The sequence below is a fragment of the Rhododendron vialii genome, chromosome 8a (assembly GCF_030253575.1).
Source record: "Rhododendron vialii isolate Sample 1 chromosome 8a, ASM3025357v1".
In the NCBI taxonomy this organism is placed as follows: Eukaryota; Viridiplantae; Streptophyta; class Magnoliopsida; order Ericales; family Ericaceae; genus Rhododendron; species Rhododendron vialii.
In genome coordinates, this window is record NC_080564.1 from 30353472 (window position 1) to 30358699 (window position 5228).

Sequence of the window (5228 nt, forward strand, 5' to 3'; positions counted from 1 at the left end):
CCAATTATATTAATGCTCAATCATCACTATATCATTAGTACAATTAGCCAATGACTTTGGCTATTATAATCAATCATCACTTATTAAATATGATTAATCAATTAAGTACTCAGTCAAATGATTGACTACTATAGTCGATTATAGAGATTAATCGTCACCATACCACTAATTGAATAGTCTAATGTTAATTATAACTACAAATTGTTACAATATCACATTAATCGATTGCAGAAATCATTTCAAATAAATTATTTAAATATAATCAGGAGATTATTACAATAATATGGTTTATATTTATTATTTTTATAAGAAACATGTATACATAGAGTAAAAATTTAATGGAATATATTAACAACATTAATTGTAAGTTATTCAGAACAATAAATGAATAATTATTTTCACAATAATATTTGTAAAACAGTTTTTAATTAAAAATAATTTAATGGTATATATTAACAACATGAATTTAAAATAAAGAATTTTTTTTCCTTAAAGATCTAGTTTCAAAAATTGTTATAAAAAATTGGTTTACAAATTAAATATTATTAAATTATATTTATATTTTCACCCAATATTTGATAGTCTATTACATAAATGATTAGGAAAATAACAAAAAGTAGGGTGAATAGAACAAAAAGTAGTATGAATTTATAAATTTTCAATAATTAAAAAAAATTATGCAAAAAGGTATATTTTCCCGCCAACAAAATTCATTTTTGCGCCCAAACCGGCTACCTAGAAAACAAGTTAGAAAGAGAAAGGACAAAAAACTTTGATGTACAACTTTTAGTTGTGATAAATATGCCTTATTTTGTGATAAGTATTAATATAAAATATGCAATAATGTTATTCACACAATAATCTAAACACAACAATTCACACAATTTCTCACATAAATGTGAGGCCCACACATAGTAGTGTATGTGGAGTCCACATATGCGTGAGAGGTTGTGCTTGGTATTGTATTTAGATTGTTGTGTGAGTACAATTTTTGTAAAACATGGTAAGAAGAGTTAGTGTTCATGGTAAATATAATGGCTTTTTTTTGGCTGAAAAAACGCAAAATCACCTTACTTTTTGTGGTGGTTTTGATCCAAGAATCTAGATTAATATAAAACCTAATCTAATTGTCCATATTAAATGGAGGCATCATACCCCAACACCACATTGGGACATTATAGAAAAATTGAACACGCATTCGACGCAATAATCTTTCCTAAATCTACATGGTGGGAACTTGCATTGCATCCAAGATTCCAAATGCTCGCCTTGTTCTTTTTTATTTTCAAAAAGAGTTTTTTAAAAAAAATTTCTTAAATTATTTTTATTTCTAATATTTTTCTCTTTATCTTTCTTCACTTATTACTCCTTTTATTTTTTAAAATCTTTTTTCTAAATACAAACCAAACAAAGTACAAACTTTTCTCTGATATCCTTTCCTGCTTCTCCAATTTGTCTCCCTCCACTCCCCATCTCCTCTGCCATTCTCTGTTCCTCTCTCACTCTCTCCAATTCTCAGAAGTCAGACCTTAGTGCTCTGCAACTCTGCTGTGTCAGACTTCTAAATTACGCTGATACTGCTTTCTTTTTTTTCCATTTATCCCGCTCTCTGTTCGCACCCTCGTGGTTTCCATTTACGTCGACCCTAAATTGATTTCCGATTCGCTTCTCAAAAATTTCCCCATCCGTTCTCAAAAATTCGCGGCCGACGATTTTCCCGGAAAGTCCTGGGAAAAAGTGAAGGAAAAAATTTCCATTCTCATGATTGTTGCGAGAGAATAGACTGGAGTGTTTCTACTTTCTATTTCCACGTAAATATTGCTATTCTCGTGCTCCAAACATGTCGCCGTCTGTATAGCTATAATTGTACTACTCATTACCAGCCTAGGGCTAGTGAGTAATGAACTCGCGAGTCGTCGCGATTCTCAAGGAGGTTGAAATCAAATCCTATAAACCAGCTGGTTCTTTGCCATTTTGGCGGTAGGTTCCTTTTGACTGATTTGATATGCGTTGCTGTGTTTCGATAATTTTTCCACACGCTTTCAAAATCCGTTCCGATGCAGCTTTTTCTACTTCGTACCAGCCGAACTCCGTCTGGTCATTTCATCTCTCTCTCTCTCTCTCTCTCTCTCTCTCTCATATTCGTAACAAGTACCAGTGTCTGATCCTTGAGGCCTGATCAGCCTAATGCGTGTTGTTAGGGTTCCGAAAATACCATTTCGACTTTAAACTCTTGGATCCGATCGTGTTTTCGTTTGCTTTTAGAAGATTAATCGATGCTTCGTTTCGCAGCTTTCTTATCTAGGGCTCGTTCTTGTCATGAGTTTACGATGAACTTGGCCGTGCGTGATTTTTGTGCTGCTATTATGATGAGAAGTGCTCCATCGTCAAGGCGGCTAACTATCGCGTTAATTGCGGCGATATTTGCGGTTGGATTACTGACGACGATTACATATCATAATACAGGTGTGTAAATGTGCACATATAATATTCACTGAACTTACCAGATTCTAGTTTACATTCCTTTATTCCCCCATTGTTTAATTATATCAATTCAGTCGGTTTTCGCTTTTATGTGCGGAAATTGATTTCTTATTCTTATTCTGCTACCTACTTTTCGTCTTGTTCTTCCCCAATATTAGTAAATTCAAATGATCAGAAACTAATTGAAACCTACGATAGATAACTTTGACGTCATTTTCAATGCAGGTCTGCGCCTTGGTCATGGTTCCGTGGAGGAGAGTCGAGTCGCTTCCGAGGGAAGTACCGCCGCTACGATCTCTATTCCGCATCGTAAACTCCTCCGTCGCGGTAAGAAAATTTGTAGTACTACCCATTTTTGCTGCAAACCAACAGGTCACGTCCCTCTATCCGACACAGAGCATCTGTGATCAGATGATCATCATACGTACTTTCTATTGTCATATGCGGACGCCAACTTTTTTAGTAGGAGTTGTGGATTTTATTCTAACGGGCACCGTTAGTTGAACTTGATTCTCCCATGGGAGCATTGTTTAGCTGGAATTTTAGAGCTGAATCGCGTCAAAATTAGACCAACATCGAAATTCTATACGACTATATGTGTAACATGGTTAACAGTAATGCTAGATAGATGGAAAGGGACATTTGTTCCGACACAAATGTGTAGGGAACTTTGTAATGCGTGTGGGTATTATGCGATGCATCATATGATATCGAACATTGATGTGTCCTTGTCTCGTTCTTTTCATGTCCATACCATTATTGCATTGTTAATTCTCACTCACAAATTACTAATGATCTCTAGAAACCTCTAGTTTCGGATAGGCGGATGCCATAAACAGTGCATGTATGCTGTTTCACTTTGATTAATGTCTTCAACAACATGAATAGAAAGGATTATGGGAGAATAATGGTTTTCCAAAATAAAAAACGCTAGTAACACTACAAACTCGCACTCTAACATTCTTGTGTTTGTGCAAGTGTCTGGGTGTAGAATTTTATAGACTAATTGGTCCCGAGATATTGTATCTTGTTCCAGTATACACAATTACGTAAATCTCCTTATATATAGTTAGGAAGAGAATTGTTATGTGATTATGTTGGAAAAGAAAGAGGGCTCTAGGAGAATTACGTGCCATTATTTGCCTTTTCAAATTGATTGAAATTTGAACCCTAACTTTTTCTATTGTCCTATTACTACCTTTTACAGTAAAAAGATAGGAGTAAATTAGTTTTAGAAAGGCCTGGTCCCCCATTGGCAATTGGTAGTTGGTACCTTTGTTGACTTCATTAAAAGGTTGTTCTGTAAAGCGAAGTGTGGCTTTTTACTGATGTCTGCCCTTTACACGCCCTTCTACGATCTCAATTGTAGCCTTTCCATTGAAAAATCACAATAATTTTGTTTGTATGTGCTTTTACGCAGCAACTGATGATCAAGAAGAACAAGAAGTGAAGCCAAGCCGTATATGGGGAGATAGAAAATGTTCAACTTCCGACATAGTAATTAACCAGGGCCCCACATCACCCCTTCCAAGCGGCATACCCACGTACACGGTGGAGATCATGAACGTGTGCGTCACCGGCTGCGACATCTCCGGCATCCACCTCAGCTGCGGCTGGTTCAGCTCCGCCCGCCTCATCAACCCTCGCGTCTTCAAGCGCCTCCGTTACAACGACTGTCTTGTCAACGCCGGCAGGCCTCTCGTCAGCGGCCGCACCGTGTCGTTCCAATACGCCAACACCTTCCGTTACCCGCTCTCTGTCTCCTCCGTTATCTGCTGATGGTAATACCGATATAGTACTCCAATTAAGCGTAAAGCCTTAAAGTAGGACTTATTACTAATGGGACATGCTTTGGACACATATATCCGGAAACAAATATGTCCGCGACTTACTATACAAAATGAGTGTGCATTTCACTGAAGTCATGTGAAATCCACGTGCATCGAACTAGTTCGGATACCCGTAGCACTGTTCCTTACTAATACAACTTCCAACGTATTTTTTGTTGGTCTTGCTTACAGCTGCATGTTGATGCTGATGGGAAACCTCTACACTAAAAATGAACAAATTAGGAAACATGAGATAGATTCTTGTTTCTGTATTTGTATATCGATATAAATGGAGGAGAGAGAAAGTACAATAGTAGGCTAGTAGCCATGGCCATGTGGCCAATGGACCGTGCATGTGGGTGCAGGGTTTATCATCTGAGTGGCTGAATGAGATGGAGTAATCACTTTCTCATCATCTTAAAATTTGTTGGGCTTGTGTATATAGAAGACTAATGGAACGATTCTATTTCTGGTTACTGATGTGGGGTTGAACCTGTGCAATTGGAACCTTTTGTTTGTATAGTTCTTTTTTCTGTGATGATGTGACGATGACTTGGAAAGAAATGATTCTGCGATTATATGCATGGTAAGGAATGAAATTGGAACCTTTTTGACCATGAACTTCCTTTGTTTCATGAGTTTAAGACCCTGTTCCATTGGCAACTTTTAGGACTTTTTCAATTGTCTTTATTTGATTTTTTTTTTCTGCGTTTCTGAGTTTTACGCCTTACTTTTTTACTTTTTTGATTCGCCTAAGTTGCTAATGGAATGGGGTCTAAATTTTACCCCTGTCCACTGCGGGCACCACTGTGCGTCTTTTGCAGTAATTCAAACCGTCAATTTTGTAGAGTTCGTGAGTAAATTATTTACAAAAAAAAAAATCAGGTTAATCGGACATCAATAGATATATGAAAA

At 36.6% G+C, this 5228-nt stretch overlaps 1 protein-coding gene across 2 annotated transcripts; it reads left to right on the plus strand.

The window, feature by feature from the left end:
• The first annotated feature begins 1862 nt into the window (after positions 1 to 1862).
• LOC131335213 (protein TAPETUM DETERMINANT 1-like) lies at positions 1863 to 4925 on the plus strand. Of its 2 annotated transcripts, XM_058370473.1 has the most exons (4): positions 1863 to 1980; positions 2293 to 2466; positions 2710 to 2811; positions 3905 to 4925. In XM_058370473.1, the coding sequence occupies exons 2-4, from the start codon at positions 2331 to 2333 to the stop codon at positions 4261 to 4263; spliced, it is 597 nt and encodes a 198-aa protein (XP_058226456.1). In that variant the 5' UTR covers positions 1863 to 1980; positions 2293 to 2330; the 3' UTR covers positions 4264 to 4925. The 2 variants fall into 2 exon arrangements, with proteins under 2 accessions (XP_058226456.1, XP_058226455.1); XM_058370472.1 differs by lacking the exon at positions 1863 to 1980 and having other exon boundaries at positions 2139 to 2466.
• The last annotated feature ends 303 nt before the right edge of the window (positions 4926 to 5228 follow it).